Here is a 17,519-nt window from a genome sequence, read left to right as displayed (position 1 = left end):
CATTTAGTCCATTCAAGGATCCCAAGCCATCAGCTTCAAGCCTTACATGAGTGTTTCTCAATTTTCAGGAGTGTTCTCTTCTGTAGATGAGTTATTACAAAGTTTAATAAAACATTTCTTTCTAGAAAAACGTAAGGAAACCACTGAAAAGTGTTCCACATCTTTTTAAGGATTTCAGTGTATAGGTAATCTTTAATCTGTAGTGTTAGTTTTTAGAGCCACCAATTACATAATTGAGCATCTGTGTTTTAATAGTTGGCAATATATTCACATTCTGTTTACACAATAAGATATGTTATCTCCTTTGGAGTAAAATAGGAAAGAGAGAACGCAAAGCTCAGCATTCGAGATTCCCTTGTGCAATTTGTAGTACATAATAAAGGATCTTTCATGAAGCAGGTGTTCAGTTCATATTGCTAAATAAATATGAGCGACATCAGGCTCTGGGGGAAAAAGAACAGATTTATGTGTGAAGAGCATAAAAAAGGTTCTTGATGGAATAGCAGATTTTCACCCTCACACATACAGCTGATAACTTCCACGTTAAAATTTATATTGGTAGAAATGGTAGAATTTGTGTGTAAGTTTTTACTAGTACCCATCCAACCTGAGTTAGAGTTCTACAAAGCTCTACAGAGCTCTACAGAGTTAATTACTCAACTTCTGATAACATTGCAGGGGAGTGCAGTGCTTTGGCAGGATTGCAGTGAAGAAAGTAGGAAATTAATTAAGAGAGGACACTGAACTAGAAAACGTACTTAAATTGTTGGTAGTTATTATCACTCTGTATTTCCTAGCAAAGAAGTTAATGTATGAGTATATTAATAGTAGCTAGCCCTTGTGCAGTACTCACTATGTGCCAGATATTGTTCCATGTGATTTATAGTCATTTAAAATTCATAATAACTTGTTGAAATATGTTCTATTATCATCTTCATTTTACAGATCAGGAGATTAAGCAATAGAGAGTCCTGTAACTTGCTTGAAGTCACACGAAGTGGAAGAACCAGGATTAGAATCCAAGCAATCTGGCTCCAGCATCCCTGTTACTAACCATCTAGCTATGTCATGACTTAGAGTTTACGACCAAAATGTGTGACCAGCTGCATCAAGAATAACAAATATAATAATCATCAAACTATGTGACATCAAGCATTGTAATTTTTACGTTAGGAACTGTATGACAACAAACATTTAAGAAGATGTGGTTATTTTGACCTTGACTTAGTTCTCTTTTGGGAAAACTGTGTGAGCTGTACAGGTCTGAACTGAGTGAGAAAAAGGAAATCAGATGCAAGCCCTTCATGGAATCAAGAATTGCTTTTTGTGAAAAGAATTCAAATATACAGCAGAACATAAATCAGGTTGAAACGTAGGGTAGACTGTATTTATGATAAGCTGTTTTGTGTTCGTCTTCCCTTGTTTCACAGTCTATCCTGGAGACTATTCCAGATGTGCCAGCTCATTCCAATGGCTCAGCAGACCCTGGACAGTCGGTGCAGAACGCAGTGAGTGGTGAGTGACACAAACTCCTACTGAACTCAAGCTGTGTCTTTTTGCTTTTGTGCTGGCACTCAATTCAGTGAGAAGTGAATTTCTGAAAGCAAAATGTAAGTGTGTTTTCTCCCCTTTTTGATTCTGTCACCCGGGCCTCTCCTCCCATCACCTCCAAACAGCCCATCTATTATACCAGACGAAACTAATTGAACCACATTGGAAGCAGAATCTTTTCCACCTTTACTCCCACGGCATCATTTAGAAACTACTCACTTAGGCAGTGTCTTTGATTTGGGGCCTCTCTCACAGGTAATCTGGATCTGCTTAACAGTATCAAGCAGACCAGGAAGCAGACCACTTCCAAGAACCTCTAATTATGCTCAAGTAAATGCAGCAGCAGAGCAGCTTGTGATGTACAGAGTAGCAGGGTTAGCTTTTAAATGGGCCTCTTCCACTTGAGCATTGGATACTCTGCATGGACTCAGTATGGAATCTCAAATCCTCCTTGTTAGAAATAGGCCCCTTTAGGCCACACTTTAGTGATTCCTCAAAATTTTCCCTAAGTAATGCACCGTCTTCTCAGATACAGCAGAACCCTATACTTGCAGCATTAGCTTCAAAACTCAAATAAGTTGGGGTGATGAAAATGTTCTAAAATTGATCGATGGTTGTACAACTCTGCAAATATCCTAAAAACCGTTGACTATACACTTCAAATAAGTGAATTCTAGGCATGTGGATTACATTTTAATACAGCTGTTTCCAAAAAAAAAAGAAAAATCGAAGAGAATGGATTTGCTGTAAATTATTCCACATCATTCTATTTGCTGCCATATTGTTATTCAGTTCAACTCATACCACTAAAAGATAAAAGTCTACCTGGAGTAGTCTGGTGATTTGGAGTATCGGCCTGTATAATCAACACTGTCCAAAGAATCTGTCCATAGGTCCTTAAGAAATTAGCATTTTATTTAACAATCTTACTCTGATTTGCATGCAAGCCTCTGTATGATGAGTGAAAATCTTAACTGTGCCCTCATTATTTTCTAAGTTTTTACTGTATCCATTTATTGTGTTTTAATTCAGTATAACTGTTTAGAATTTTAAATTTGTTGATTTACAAATTTCTCTGTTAAACTTTTAATTGAGATTAACTAGGTCTTCTGTCATTTCTATCTTTTGTTCCTTTTGTTCTGTTTGGTTTTCATTTAGTCACTGTCTATAGAAGAGGGTAAAAGAGATGAGCTCTTTTTTTTGTAATCAAATAATTCTTTTCATGACATATGAACAGTTTTGCCAGGCAATGAAACAAGATGGCAAGCCAAACTCTTAGTCAAAAATCAGATTTAGATTTACTCAAATGATTTCACTTGTTTTTGGTAAGGAATCTATTGTCTTAATTTCAGACTTGAGAGAAACATGGATACGGGACAGTACTTGTCACCCATTTAGCTTTGTAATGTGCATCATACGAGGTCAGGTAATGATACAAAATCACAAGAATTAGAATTAATTCACCTGAACAAATCTAGTAGTGAAGGGCAAACTGAATTTGAACAAATCTTAAGAGGCACAGTTCCACAGTTTGGGAAAAACCCAAGAGGAATGAAAGTAGGCAGGAATTTCCTGTGGGGCCTCCACCCTTTCTCCCTCTGCTTTAAGCTTTTGCTTCCCCAATAGCAGCAACGTTGGGTCTGGATGGACTTAATTTTAATATCATGAGAATATATAGAAATATTTCATTTTTGTCTTTCTAATTAATCTTCAATGCTTTTCATGAGACATAAACATCTAAAATTAAAAACATCAGATTAAATAGAAAGTTTGCTTGGATAATGATTATAGAAGTTTGTTCATGTGGAAATCTGATGACACTACATTAATTGCTTAACTGAAATCATTCTGGGTGAGTCTAATGCTTTTCCTGGATGTAAACATTCTAATGTGCTTATGGATTAACTTGTAAACATTTTGTGCTTACTTTACAGTAAATGGTATTGATTGATTAAATGGCATATTAAATATTCCACATCCTCTGTTCTTTAGATGATGAATATCTGGAAAAGGACATTCCACTACAAGCTGAAGAGCTGTCCTTTGAAGAATCTTATTCAGAAATGGTTACAGAGGCTCCAAAAAGAAATAAATTGAAGAAGTCAGATTTTAAGAAAGAAGACTATGTTTTACCTGTAAGTAAAAACCTTTCATGATTATTCCACTAGCTTCCTGTGACTTCTCTGTGGGACAGACTAGGATTTTTAAAAAAATTTCTTTGTGTGTGCACAAGGGCATGGGGAGAGGCCAGGCATCAGTGTTGCATCACACCAGGGACATTATTTGTTGTGCAGTACACAGCCTGCCTGGCTGTACCTGGCAGCCCTGGGTTGAGGAAGAGTTGCTAGTGTATATGCTTGAGTACTGCTTTATAGATGAAATAGGTTTTCCACTTGGCTTGTGTGCTTTCATGCACTTTCTATCCTTACTTTACTTATAGGTTGATGCCAGTTCTAACTGTAACTGTATACCTACTTGTGCATTAGAAGCCACATGTCAGAAAGTCACAGTCATTAACAATGAGAAGTGAGAGCTTATAGGGCAGACACTAAAAACTCATCAAAAATAAATTCAAGAATTTGTAATATTATTATGGGATGGGAAAGTAGAGCTACATACTTCATTAGCCTGAAAGCCTCATTATATATATCCAGGATAATTATATTCTGAAAGCCCAATACAGGAAATATGCTACACTGATCTATTTGCTACTCAGTCAATGCATTTGTGAAGAGTTCAAGATGTGGAGTCCTGAATATTCTGTGCTGATCAGGGCTGGAGGCATGATGAGCAGGGCTCAGGCAGTTTCAGGGCTAGAGGAATGAGTCATCTAGAATCAGGCAGAGGCTTTGCCCCAGGTGGCCTGGACCATTCCTGTGAAGGAGGGGAAGAGGACAGGGCAAGAACTGTAAGACCCACCAGGCGCCTTCTATAGGCCAGACACTGCAGTAGGTATTCTAGTTCTCATCATCCTAGTGATTGCTCCCATATTACAGTTGAGGAAACTGAGGCCCAAACAAGCTAAGTAACATATCCAAATCTTCACAGCTAATAGGAGGCAGAAACAGAATTTAAACCTACACGTGTCCATCTTCAGAACCCCTCCTGGACCCTATGCAGCCTCTATGTCAGAGGGCACAGTGGCATTCTGGGACAAAAGAGGGAACCCAGCTCTGGGACTCTGGTTGCAGGGGGAGTCCCTCTGAATCTTTGGAGAGAATTGTCCAAGAGAGGATGCTGACCCCCAGTCTCCTCATCATGTCTGTCTCCTCCTGAGTTTGGGCTCATCTGGGGTGCAGGGCAGCCTCCCATGAAGAGCTCTGCATAGGGTATAGCACGTAGTGTCAATAATTGCTCAGTAATGATGGCAGTTCTTGTTGTGTTGCTGTTCTTGTTATGTATTATTGTCATGTGGGGCCTTGGTCTCAGAAAGAAGGTAAAATAACCAAGTGTTTAATAGCACAAGGTATACCTCAGACCACACCCTATGTTTTGTTGTTTAGCTTTCAAATACTTGGAATTTCAAAGAACAGTTGTTGAATGAATGAATAAATGAATGAATGAATGAATGAATTGGAAGATGCTTTAAAAATCCCAAGGAAGCTCTAGTTTAGGGAACTCCTATGGAGAATGTATACTTACAACTTTGTAATTTAAATAACTATTGTATATTTCTACTTTAGCCATTTTCTTTCAATACCAGGTTTTCTGAGAGCAAAGTATTTGTTATAGATTTTATATATATACTTAAATATAAAATTTATATTTTACTTATTATGTAATTATATATTAACTTATATAATACTTATATTTCATTATTATTACTTATATGTAATATTTCTGTTATTTATTACAAGAACAATCTCTTGTTTTTTAAAGGTCTTACTTCTTACAGTCTTCACAATATTTCTGGACTGTTGAAGGGTTTTTTATTGTTCTTTTAGTGTATTTTGTTTCCTAGTGTGGAAATGGAGAATATAACAATATAATTGGCTTCAAAATGATAGTAGAATTATTTGGCACTTTCTGTGCATTTTTCTTTTTTAAGAATATTCTGAATTACCTAAATTTGATTTTTAAGGTAGAATAACTATTGTCTCAGCAAGCAGGCGCAATCAGTTTCAGTTGAGAAATTACCTACATTCTTTACATCACAGTTGTGATGATGACGTTATGGTATACTTCAGATCACTGTTTTGTTTCAATTTAGTGTAGTAGTGATCTGCAGATGTTCTAAAAATCATATTCATAATCTTTCTGTGATGCAGCATGCTCCTCAGAGATTTTTTTATGAATAGCATGTCTTGCTGTACAGATTTAGAATGTCCAGGTGGCATTTGAATGAACGTATAATAATTTTCCTTTGCCATAAAAAATAAATATCCTCAATATGTATTTTAGAAATTTATTGTTCAGAAAACCAGATTTGGCCTAACTGAAGCAGGAGATCTGTCTGCTGACGACATGAAGAAAATCCGCCATCTCTCTCTGATTGAATTGACGGCCTTTTTTGATGCCTTTCGTATTCAACTAAAAAGAAACAAAACGGAGAAAGTAAAAGGACGAGGTATTAAGACTTATTCTGAAAACAAAACAAAACAAAAAGACTTTTTCTGGCTTTAACACTTTGATACATGGGAATAAGACGGTGCTTTTCTGATTCTTTTTTCTTTCTCGCCTATTTTACAATGAAGACAGTGGGATTTTTGGAGTTCCTCTTACAGTCCTGCTGGAAAATGACCGAAGGAAAGATGCTGGAGTGAAAGTTCCCCTTGTGTTACAAAAAGTGAGTTCAATATAAATAAAGGGGGAGTTAATAGAGCCCTGTGCTTGCAATGTGCTATTTGTAAACCCACTAATGAATTTTCCTCTAGATTTAAAGACACTAAAGCCCTATTAGGACTTGGGCCTTGGTGATTTCCAGGTTTCCTCCATACATCCACATGACATCCACAAACACTTGGGCATGTCTGCCTTGCTGAGAACTTCTGTAGCCTGTTTCATTGTCTGATCATAAAGCATCAGGTGATGAGTGCAGATGCTCTGTCACATGGCTTCCTTCAGTTATATTTCTTTGAATATTTAAAAAATGTTATTTGTGTGTATGTTTGTGTTTGTGTGTGTATTTGATTATTCTGTCCTGTATAAGAGATGACTAGCAGTCCATTTACTAATCATACAAGTATTTGCTGAGGTATATCACAGGTCGGGTGTTTTTAAATGTGTATGTATAATTGTTTAGAATTTTCCAGACAAAGCTAAATAAAGTCTAAAAATCAGCTTATTCTGGTGGTGTTTGAGGCATGACTGAGAAGGTATGATCCATTTAGACAAACAAGAATTTTGGTTTGGGAGGTTTTGAAACTGATATTACCTGAACTATCATATGTGGTTGTCTCTGTGACCATCACTGGTTAATGGCTCATTTGCTTTTGTGTCACGTTTTTTTATAGCCAACAATTTACACTGGTTTAATTATGCATTTATTCAACAGTGACATCCGGTGGCACAAGTAAAATTCCAAGCCCTAAACACAAATCTTGTTGAATTTTCAATTCAGTTTTTAAATGATATGTGAAAATACTGAGTGAGGAAACATACTTACTTTATTCACAATAACAATTCTATGTCTCTTTACTATCTTCCTTAATTTTGCTACCAATACCTCAAATTGAGCTGCTCCTCAAATCAGGTGATTGATTGGCTGCCAATAGGAGCAGGGAGGATGGCAACCAGGGGGCCAGAGGATGCGGGCGACACCCAGTGTGCGTGTCTGTAGGGCACCTCCCCTGCACCCGGCCGTCTGTACTTGTCATGTCTGGACAGCACCCAGCAGCCCCAGGAGGTCGGTGTTATCATCTCCCTTCTACTGGTGAGGCAACGGAGGCATCGTAGGGTGAGGTAACTTGCCCAAGAACACATAAGAGGTAGATGCAAAAAGGAACACAGTATGTATATCCAAGGCCAAGTCCATGGTGACTCTAAGATTTCCTTTCGTTCCTTGAATTAGAACCAGAATAATGCCCTTTGTCCTCTAGTGAAAGGACAGAGTCTGAAGAAAATGCATAAAAATCTAAGACTGAGAAGATTCAACACAAGAATTTATATTGTTAAGTAGGTGCAAAATCCTAGCACATGGAAGGTGCACAGTAAATGCTAGTTAAAACTAAATCTGGGTTTATCTCGTATTAGCATCTCAGTAGGTGCTAGCTCTAGTTACGCTCCTCATTTAAGACAGCGTGAGGCATTGCTCTTCTCCTCCTGTGGGAGAGTCTTTTCTTATGAACGTGTTTCTTCTTCCTAAATATCTACTTCTCTTCATACCTACAGGAGCTACCTTAGCTCCAGGCACCATCATTTCATGAAGGGAAAATGGCAGAGACTCTGGATCCTGCTCTTGCTGTGTGAACGTGGGCAGATCCTTTCTCCTTTCCATGCCTCAGTCTCCTCAGCAGTAGAATGGGGATTCCACTAGTACCCGCCTCATAGGATTATTGTGAGGGTTAAGTAAGTTAATGTACGTAAAGTGCTGAGAATATTATCTGACACACAGTAAGTGCACAATCAGTGCTAGTGTTTATTATTATTTAATAATAAAACCATCATCATTACCATGAGAGCTCATGAGACCTATAAGCCTTTACAGTATGTAATCCCTTGGTCAGATTTCGAGAATCCCTATAGTTTCTTAGCCAGAATAGTGCAACTAATGATAGTAAATTTAGGATCTTTTCTTATTGGTCAATCTGCAGAAAGAGATACAGTAATCAGATCTTAAAATAGTTAAGTGGCAGTGTAGTTTCTTGGTTAAGAGCACAAGCTTGAGAGAGTTGGTGCCATTACTTTTGAGGTTGACCCTGGGGAAAGTGGAAAACAGCTCTAAGTCTCCATTTCCTCATTTGCAAATTGGAGGCTAATGTTGACCTCCTGGGAGAGTGTGAACATTTAACTAGGCATTCAAGTACCAGGCATGTATATATGCTTGGTAATGTATCGATTGTTTTCATCATCATTATTATTTCAAATGTTTGTAATCATATGGAGGTATTTATTTTTGTAATGTATCATTGCTTTCCAGTTCTTTCAGAAAGTTGAAGAATCGGGTCTGGAATCTGAAGGGATTTTTCGACTTTCAGGATGTACTGCCAAAGTCAAGGTACCAAACATTTTCTCTCTTCCTCGTTAGAGATCTCAGCTAGCTAGACCCAAGTTCACACAGGCATCAGGTGTGTCTAGTTGTTTGTTGTTGTTTTGATACTACCACTTGGCCCTATAGAGCTTTCCTCAATACCTGTGTTCCATGATCCTGAGTTGTGTATTCCTTCAGACTAAAACAACAACAATAAAAAGCCAACAACAGTGAAAGAACACATCAATTCACTATCAAAAACTGCTGCTTGTCTTTAATTTGGTAAAGTTGAAATGTCCCATCATTGTTTTTTGTGTTAAACACTTTAGCTTTTTTGTGTTCCTCTCAGTCATGGAATTCATTAAGCCAGTATTAGATGATCCCTGATTTCCATTGTCAATTGCTTCAAACTTAGAAACATTCTTTGGCTTTCCTTTTAATGGAAGTCCTTATAAGAATTTGTAGGAATGGCTGTAACCACTAGAACACTCACTCAGCAGTTCTAAAACCCAATTCCATTTAAGGTAATGTTAGTTTCTACATATAAAACCACCCATGCAATGTGAATTCCTTTACATTCCTACTTCTGTATGGTGGGAAACTCTTCAAATACAGCAAAAAAAAAAAAAAAAAAGAATTGTTAGAAAAGAAAAGCTTTTCTCATAAATTTCCAGTAAGATATCCCACTTTGTGTGCTGGTGCGCATCCACAATGAAGCGTCCCTCCCTGCCTTGTACATTCCCCTGGTGGGTGGGCGTGGAAACATGAGCAGTTCTCAATAATGAATCCTTGAGAAAAAAAATCTCAGGGAGAGGGAAAAGTGAACTTGGTTCTGTTTGAACTAGTAAAAGGAATTGTGTAGGGGCAGGAAAGCACCTCTTTACTAATTCATTTGGGCACTTGTTTTGGGAAATTCTAGTTGTATCAGAAGTCTCAGAGTTTTTATATAGACATATGACGAGATATTTTTCAAAGGGGAAACTGAGAGTAAATAGGCTGTGTCTATTGGAAGCTCCAGAAAGCAGGTGCTGGGACAGAGTTAGGAGTAGAAGACGGTTATCGCGGGACCGTGCTTCTCAAGGATCAAGGGGGAGGAGGTGGGCTTGGGCGGGCTGAGCGTCAGAACGGGTGCAGTTGGGACTCTCTCCCTGTGCCCTGTCAGCCCCACGCTGCACTGTCACTGCTGGGGCTGCCTGCAGGGAAGGGCCTGAGGCCAGTCAGAAGGTGCCAGCACCTGGGGAGTCAGCTACCTGCATTTTTGCCGATGAACAGCCAGTTCTTTTTTGAAGGGAGACCTGAGCAGTGCTCTGCACTTTGCACATTTCGGGGGGCTGTGACTTCCCTGGGAGTAGAAATTACTAAATACTGGCACAAGTTCGTTTGGAAGGCAGGAAAATTCCTAGTGGATCCTTAAGGTTTGTCCTCTCTGAATGGGATCTACTTTTTGTTTCAGGTTCTCACAGGTATGGTTTTTATATATACTTCTAAATAAATGTATCCTAAATCTGAGGACAAAAGCTGTTACTAGTTTTGGTTAAGTCTTTGTGGTTATATCTGTAGAGTCAGAGAACCAAAATGAAGTCAGGAAAATGAATTTCCTAAACAGAATTAGACTCCATCCCTCTAAACCTCCCTCTATAATAGGGAAGTTGTATTTGCACATATTCTTACTGACTCTGTGTGTGTGTGTGTGTGTGTGTGTGTGTGTTTGTGTGTGTGTAGGGGGAACATAGTGGATATGACTTAAAATTCTATTTTTGAAAATAATCAAAAGGAGACAACATTACACAACATTTCTTGTGTGTATGAATTTTAACATCATAGCGCAAGTTGCTTTTCTTTAGCTAATCTTTGACTGAAAAATACTTATCAGAGGCCAATAATTCATTTAACGTGTTCTAATAGGCACATGCATTCCTGAACCACATTTAGGTAAAAGTCCCTTTTGGCCCTTAATAGGTTTTATGTAGTTTTAGCCTATTTATTCCATCTCTTATTAGTCCGAAAAATGTAATCCAGATGTTTTCATGGTTTGAGCTCCAAGAAAGCCAATGTGAAAGAACTCCGGGCCAGTGAACAGAAACGGGGGTATTGCAGTTAGAAAGGCATTGTAACTTGATATAGTAAAGGGGCCTTTATTTCTCTTCTTTGTTCAAACTTTAAACTTTAAAAAAATGTTTCATCTACGAATGTGCTTGGGGAAAGAAAGTTAAAAAAAAAACAACATTGTAATTATCCTCAAATTGTGCCAAGTGGATGACGCTAACACTAAGGTATCATTATGAAGAAGCCAGCCTGGGTTGTGCTTTCAAGTCCCGGTTAGACTCACAGGGGAGTAGCCCTGGGGGACGCTGCTGGTTTTAGCCGCACGGGGCACATAACTGCCCAGCCCATTCCTGGATGTGAGGCCTCAGATCATTTGGAACCAATTTAATGCTTTGGTGTTTGCAGTGATTTTCTTTTCCAAAAATGACAGAAATTTGAGCCAAACACCAGGGAATATATTTCATGGAAGAAGGCAGACTGGTTTGACATGCACGGTTTTCTTTTTTGACTCGTGTCAGTTATTCGGAGGCTGCTCTAAATGTTTTATAGTGATGTTACCTGGTCTGCTGGTTTCCCTTCCTGAACTGGTTTTTGAAGCTGAAAGCAGGTTATTTGCATTTTTATAAAGTTACCTCAAAATTGGAAGCAGGTTATATATTTGCTCAGAGGAGATTGAAGGACATGGCTCCTGACCCTTGCCTGGTGTTCTCATTAACAGTGGACAGAAAGCATGACTTTTTTTTTAACATGTACACGTCTCTGGCAAGGAAGACTCAGCCCCTGGTTCATAGGGCTTCATGTTTAGGACCACTGTGGACATGTCAGCTCTGCTCCTACTTCCACTGTGCTCTGGTCCAAACTTCTCCGTTTGTCTCACGCTGGCCGTCTAGACAAGACGAGGTGCTGTTATTACCAGAATATCCACACCACATACACATGGGTTTCCTGTAGTAATAATACTAGAGGTTGTAGCAGACCCAGACGAGGGGAGAGTAAGTGCAGCCAGCATTTCCTGAGCACTCTCTGCATGCAGGCCCTGCCCCCTGAGCTCTACATTGTAGTATCCAATTTAATCTCTGTGAGGTTGTTCTAATATCCATCTTTTAAAAAAAATATGATTGCTCTTGACTTTATTTTATTTATTTATTTTTTAAAATTTTGGCTGCACCACACGACATGTGGGATCTTAGGTCCCCGACCAGGGATCGAACCCACGCCCCCTGCATTGGAAGCTTGGAGTCTTAACCACTGGATCGCTGGGGAAATCCCTAATATCCCTCTTATGGAGCGAGAAACCTCACAGGTGTACAACTAGGCAGTAGTGGAATTAGGATAAACACCTAAAGAATGTGGTTATAGAGCCTGCCCTTGACCCTGGTGCCATGTTGCCTCTTAGGTGGCAGGGAAGTAGTGAGAGGTTAGAATCACCTTAGTGTTTCAGGTAGCTTCCTGTGGCACAGGTCTGTGGGCAGTGGATTTGAATTATTCTGCTCTTGCCAATACTTCCTGCCCACTTGCAAAACAGTTTCCCCTTTGCCTTATGGCAGTGGTACCAGGCAGTGGACGGAAAACATTTACTCCTCCCCCTCTATTTCCTGTTAACAACACCTCCATCTGCCCATTACTCCAGCTAGCGATCTGAGAGTCATCCTGGACTGTTATTTCTCCCTCTGAGTCTCATGTTCAATCCATTACTGATTCTTGAGAATTTTCCCTCCTAGGCGTTTCTTAAATGCCACCTCTTCTTTCTATCCTACAACTGCTTATTCAGGTTAAGTCCTCGATGATCCATCACCAGAAATGGTGCCCTAGCCCAATAACTGCTTTCTGCATCTCTGGCCTGCTTCCCAGCCAGTGCCGATCTCTGAGCTCCCCCAAATCACTTTTCCGCCTACCTGTCAGGAAAGGTAAATCTCACCTTGTCGTTCTCTAGCTTCTCTTACATGTTCAAGGCTGGAAGACTTAGGCGTCTCATGAGAATAAAGCAAAGGCCTTAAGGATTTTCAGAGTTTTCCCTTTTTTTTTAAGAATCCTTTTTGAAGCAGTTATTGTCAGTTGGGAAACTGACTATAACTGCCTGGTATTACTGGTAAACTCTAATTCAAGGGAGCAGTAGAATGGGGGGCACTGGTCATCAAATGAATTAATAATGTAAAATGTATAACTCAAGTAAAACTTAAGGATGATTAGTGATTGTTTTAAAAAGTATTTACACAGTGTTCCCAACCTTACGAAAGATTGGGCAAACATGCAGACATGTGGAAGACATGTGTACGTCTTGGCATAAAACTTTGCTGTAACTGCTCCAGGAAGATATCATTGGTGTGCATGTTGCAGTGAGGTCAAAGTTCCTTTGCTGGGATATTTCTCATTCTGTATGTGAACTAGCCAAGAGGCATACATTCTTGATCTAATTTAGAAACAGAAGACGGGGTGGCAGAAGTAAGGCATCATTGAAGAAAAGGGGGAAGTGGAGGCTTTGTCAAAATGTAGCAGTGCATTTATGATGTGGGCATAGGCAGCGTTCTGCCAAAACCATATAAATGAAACTGTGATCTGAGTAAAGAACTTCTGTATTTGTATAGATGGCAAATTATTTTAAGATTAACATTATTCTAAAAGGATTTTAGAAAACTTTAAAAAGATATATTCAGAAATAGCCATTTCAGTTCTTTAATCATGTTGAAAAAAGATAAGCTTAGTAGATATTAGCTTTTCAATCTAATTACAAAAATAGTTTATGTAATGACAGTTTTTAAAGGGGGAGGATCAGGTGGTAAAACTCACTATTTTCCTTGATTTTCAGCAATACCGTGAAGAACTGGATGCCAAGTTTAATGCTGATAAGTTTAAATGGGAGAAAATGTGCCACAGAGAAGCTGCAGTAATGTTGAAAGCATTTTTCAGAGAACTACCCACCTCTCTCTTCCCTGTGGAATATATACCTGCTTTCATCACTCTAATGGAAAGTAGGTGGAAGAAGTTAAGTGTGAATGGACTAAGTTACAAGGTCAATAAAGTGGCACAGAGCAGAAGAAATATGCATAATCAGATGTGATCATAAATGTATAGATTTGCTATTTCCTGGTACTGCTTGATGAGCTATTGAGTTTGATGGTAAACTGTCATCTCTTCACATGTTTGTATTTCTGAGTCTGGTTGATATGATTTAGAGGGTTTTATAATCATTAAAAGGCAGAGAGGGTTACAGAAAGACCTGGCTCTTGAGATTTGAATTCCTGCTCAACCATCTGTTAACTATGCAGTCAACCTTTCTGAGCTTCACTGCTGCACCTGTAAATTACAGATAATAATTACTTGTCAGGGTTGTTGTGGGTATTGAATGAAGACATCTAGGATAGTGCCTGGTGTATAATAGTCCTTCAAAAAATATAACATCTCTCCCTTCTTTAAATCCGAGGTCCTGGGTCTGATGATGTAGCATGCAGTAAGAAGGTGTTTTGTCTCTGAAAATTACAGTATCACATAGTGTTTCTGAAACTTAAAAAGTCACATAGATGAGGCCTTAACTGAGGTACTTGGATAAAAAGTATAGAAACTGGACAGTGTGTGTTGTATTTGGCAGTCAGAAAGTAATTTCATCCTAAAGGTTGAATATTGAAGAAGGTGTGATGAGAGAAATTTAGAAAAGTAGGATGAGGCTACATAGTGTGGGCTTTGACTGCCAACCTGAAGAATTCAGGAGTCACAAGTCTAAATATGTATAAGCATGCCAAGTAAGTGATTCTATATGGACAGAAAGGGACTGTGGCCAGATTGAGAGGACATATCCCATATAGAGAGGTTGGCCACTGCTCAGCTCTGGATGATGGTTACCATGCAGGAGTGAAAGCCAAAATCCAGGCTTTAATGACGAAACTCTTCATTTGAAAATGTCAGCCACAAATTCAAATTTTAAAACACTACATGAGCGTAGCAAGTATTACCCGTATCTGCCAGTTTACAACCTTCTGCAGGTTGACCAGAAGTATAAAATCCTTAAAATCACAATCATAGAAAATAATAGTCACATCCTAAGTTGTATGACAAAATTTGTCCTAAAAATTAGTTGGTCCTAAATCTTTAAAAATTTTAACTAAACCAGATTCATAAAATAATCCACTGTGTCTTCAGAGAAAAAAGTATAAGACAAGGCAGTCCTTTTCTAAGCTTTAATTGACATGCTGTGACCAGTATCTCTTTTCTTTGTATGATGTAGTATTTTTGTTTTATGAAAGAAAGAGAGAACTAGTTCTCTTCATTCTTTATTTTATTTTATTTATTTATTTATTTATTTATTTATTTATTTATTTTTAAAGAAGATGTTGGGGGTAGGAGTTTATTTATTTATTTATTTTTGCTGTGTTGGGTCTTCGTTTCTGTGCAAGGGCTTTCTCTAGTTGTGGCAAGCAGGGGCCACTCTTCATCGCAGTGTGCGGGCCTCTCACTATCATGGCCTCTCTTGTTGTGGAGCACAAGCTCCAGACGCGCAGGCTCAGTAGTTGTGGCTCATGGGCCCAGTTGCTCCGTGGCATGTGGGATCTTCCCAGACCAGAACTCGAATCTTCATTCTTTTTTATTTCACATATTGTATATTTTCAGTTCTAGAATCTCCAATTGCTACTTTAAAACTATTTTCTATTTATCTGCTGACATTCCCTATCTTTTCATTCATTGTAAGCATATTTACCTTCATATCATTGAGCATAGTTATGATAGCTGCTTCATAACTAGTTCCAACATCTGGGTCATCTGAGGGTTGGTCTCTGTTGACTGTCTCTTCCCTTGAAAATGGGTCACTGTTTATGTCAAGTAAGTTTAAACTGTATCCAGAACCTTGTGAATATTTTTTTGGAAACTCTGTGTTTTGTAATATTTCTCCAAGGAGTGGGGTTTTTTTGGTTAGTTTTGTGTTTTGTTTGTATTTAAGCAATTTGCTATTTAATACTTACCTGCGCTACTCCACATATGCATGGTTTATGGGGTGAGCCAACATTTGGGTGGATTTTACACCAGAATTAGGGCCTTCTATCTCTTGACCTTCCCTTTCTGGGATTCCCGATAACTTCCCAGTGGCTGTGGTCCTCCTGAACCCTGCCCTCTCTTTGTTCAGGCCAGAAAGATGGGGGTTTTCTTTTGGAATTTCAGCCACCTCGTGCCATTGCTGTCTATGGCCTGACCTCAAACTAAAAGCCAGGAAATTGGACACTCTCCCTGTGCCATTCCCTAATGCCAAGTGTCCAATGCCCTCCTAAATCTGCCTGCTTTTGTTCATTCTCCACTGCCTCAGGTAGTTGTTTTTTGTACATTGTCCAGAGTGTACAGTTGCCTTAAGGAGGGTTGATTGGGTAGGAGCTTACTCAGCCATACCAGAAACAGAACTCCCTCCCTCTGTTTCTAAGTCAGAGAAACACAGGATCTTCTGTAAAGTTTGCTGTCCTGGAAAACAGGCTGCAGAAGTCTTAACTTCACTTTGATCTGCAGTTTATTTACTGAACAATTCATCAAAACAAATGGTGCCACAGAGGATTTTTTTGTTTTAGTTTTTCTCTTTTTGGTCTTATGGAATTATACAAGGAAGAGTCAATCACCATGTAAAACCTGTTTGGAGAATCATATTTAAGAAGGAAATCATATTAATTAAATCATATTAAGTTTTTCTTAATATCATTATTCAGATGCTGAAGCCAGTACACTTCAATGAAGGGAGAGAATCTGGAAAATATCCTGAAAAGTTTCACAGGACGATCCGCATTTCTTTGTATGACTTTGAAAATGAAAAATACTATATTGTCGTGATTGATTTGATAACTAGCCAACCCCACAGGAAGCCCAATGTTCTGGGCTGCTGCCATCGGGAAGAATGGCCTTTTGCCACCTGGAGTAAACTCTCGTTGTAATGAGATTTTCTGAAGGGAAGAACTGTGGACATCTGTGTGTTTAAGCTGCCCCTGTATTTACTCTAAAACGGAGGTCAGAGAATGTAGTCTTTTCCACTAGTGTAATTACTTTCTGTTTTCTCTTTTCAAACTTGGTCCAAAAATTGCCCATAAAATTAAAAGACTAATAGTTCATCAATCAAACCTTAGATACTTTCATGAAAAGTTTAATAACTTTCTGAGAAAATAATGACCTCAGGAGTGAAAAAAATGACTCTTAACCAGGGTGCAATAAATGAATTAACTACAAAACTATTAACCACAAAACAGTGTAGGGCTGGGTTTTCTAAGCAAGATGAAAATGGATTATTTGCCAGTTTAGATTTTTAATCTTAAAAGGAACTTTGTAATTTATCTGGAATTAATGGAAATAGAGAGCCTGCATTTGCATCTATTGTTTCCCCCCAGGGGTTTTTTTGGGTTGCATTGGAAAATTATAGACAGCCCTTAGCCTGCAATTTATGCACTAAAATAATGTCTTATCTGTCCCCAAATGCTTTATACTGAGATATACTCCTGCTAGTGCCTGTTATTCAGGCAAACTCACATCAGTGTGCATTAGCCATTTTCAAAAACAACCTGGACCTGTGTCATTTTTGTTTACAAATTTGACATAAATTTTTAAAATCCACATGGGGATTGTGCTGAGACAATATGATATGAGCCTATAAATACTCCTCCCAACTGTTCCTTCATTACGTGGTTACACACAATAATCATGTACTCCTAACTCGGATGCACACGACCTCCTGTGACCTAGTAGTTTGTCACGAGAGTGTTTCCACTACTGTACAGCTAAGTAACTCTATAGGCAGCTGACTGCCTTTATCCACTGAGTCATAAATGGATAGATT

General features: G+C 38.6%; 1 protein-coding gene across 9 annotated transcripts in view; it reads left to right on the top strand.

Annotated features, from left to right (window-relative positions):
* Window positions 1-17,519, top strand: part of ARHGAP28 (Rho GTPase activating protein 28) — a 149,659-nt gene that overhangs the window by 109,422 nt on the left and 22,718 nt on the right. For all 9 annotated transcript variants that reach the window (XR_012325323.1, XR_012325322.1, XR_012325324.1 and 6 more), the window contains 6 exons: window positions 1,431-1,515; window positions 3,544-3,686; window positions 5,953-6,118; window positions 6,246-6,337; window positions 8,630-8,707; window positions 13,533-13,695. Coding sequence is in view for 6 of the 9 variants with exons in the window: in XM_033837581.2 (XP_033693472.1) it covers window positions 1,431-1,515; window positions 3,544-3,686; window positions 5,953-6,118; window positions 6,246-6,337; window positions 8,630-8,707; window positions 13,533-13,695 (727 nt within the window). In the remaining 3 variants the exon portion in view is untranslated. The remainder of the gene's footprint in view (window positions 1-1,430; window positions 1,516-3,543; window positions 3,687-5,952; window positions 6,119-6,245; window positions 6,338-8,629; window positions 8,708-13,532; window positions 13,696-17,519) is intronic.

The sequence above is a fragment of the Tursiops truncatus genome, chromosome 13 (assembly GCF_011762595.2).
Source record: "Tursiops truncatus isolate mTurTru1 chromosome 13, mTurTru1.mat.Y, whole genome shotgun sequence".
Classification (NCBI taxonomy): domain Eukaryota; kingdom Metazoa; phylum Chordata; class Mammalia; order Artiodactyla; family Delphinidae; genus Tursiops; species Tursiops truncatus.
The sequence above is the reverse complement of the archived record's forward strand: the minus strand, read 5'-3'. Positions and strand labels throughout refer to the sequence as shown.